At 35.3% G+C, this 1,041-nt stretch overlaps 1 protein-coding gene across 1 annotated transcript in view; it reads right to left on the bottom strand.

The window, feature by feature from the left end:
- The window catches only part of TRIADDRAFT_62609 (uncharacterized protein), a gene marked incomplete at both ends in the record, with an annotated part of 2,559 nt that extends 2,027 nt beyond the window's left edge, over positions 1-532 (bottom strand). Inside the window, 2 exons of the mRNA XM_002118545.1 lie at positions 29-89; positions 450-532. Of these exons, the coding sequence (XP_002118581.1) occupies positions 29-89; positions 450-532 (144 nt within the window). The remainder of the gene's footprint in view (positions 1-28; positions 90-449) is intronic.
- Between the last annotated feature and the right edge of the window lie 509 nt (positions 533-1,041).

Raw genomic sequence — 1,041 nt, 5'->3', positions numbered from 1 at the left:
CAGCTTGAGGTGCTCTCAGAATGTTTACGTTGATCATGGTCGGAAGACCAGGGCGTATTATGGCTGGAGCAGTGATAATATAGGTGCCACTATTATACAAGTAGGTAACTGGTTAGTAAGAGATCGTAACTCCTAAAAGAAGCATTTTCTAAACTAAATAGCCCCCGCGTTGGAAAGAGCATGATATACTGTACAGTATAACGTCCAAAAAGTATCGTCAATGAACAGTTACTGCATGAATCAAATTAAGAGTTACAATATAAATTATTATTCTAACTGCTATCGAATTGTGTATTGAAAAGTGTGTGTTATATTGCTGATATGCTCTGGCATAGATAATAATACCGTAAAATGCTAAGAAAATTCTAGGTAGTTTTTAACTAACACCACTATTACCAATTCAATGGAATTCATATATACCACAAGCTATCTTCTGAAAGTCAACTTACTTGTCATATTTGTCGATCGCCGACACTGAGGCAACTCCCAATATGAGTAAGAAGAACGCGGAAAGGATGAATCGGTTCACCATTTCCTATAAATTATTACAGCAACAGTTCGATTAGTGAAAATTCAATTTACGTTTGGACATGACATGATATCATGGCCTAGCTAATGATCGTGGAAATGTGTCTTCTACTGCGGGAAAGAATTTACACTAGCCTGATAGAATGCGACATTAGGATGATTTAGCTGTGCACTTTGAGTGCTTCACTATTCAAAATTCAGTATCGTTAGTTAGACATTTCAATGTGATGCTGTCATTAATACTAACAAAATTCAGGGAGAGATTCTTCCGTTGAAATAATTGTTAACCTAACACTGTAGAATTGGTTCCAACGCAACTATTTTTATTATTGATTGCTAGCTAGTTGAAATAGATCATCTTTCACAAGCTATGTGTATAAAGGTGCTATTGATTACGTATTACATCTTTTCACCCTAAAGTTAATCAATCGCATCACACCTTAATCGTTTGCTGCTAAAGGCAAAGTAATTGTAACTATTAATTATTACTGCGTTAACAATGCAATATATAGG

The sequence above is a fragment of the Trichoplax adhaerens genome, genomic scaffold (assembly GCF_000150275.1).
Source record: "Trichoplax adhaerens TRIADscaffold_188 genomic scaffold, whole genome shotgun sequence".
In the NCBI taxonomy this organism is placed as follows: domain Eukaryota; kingdom Metazoa; phylum Placozoa; class Uniplacotomia; order Trichoplacea; family Trichoplacidae; genus Trichoplax; species Trichoplax adhaerens.
Note: the sequence above shows the minus strand (reverse complement) of the source record. Positions and strands in the feature narration are given on the sequence as shown.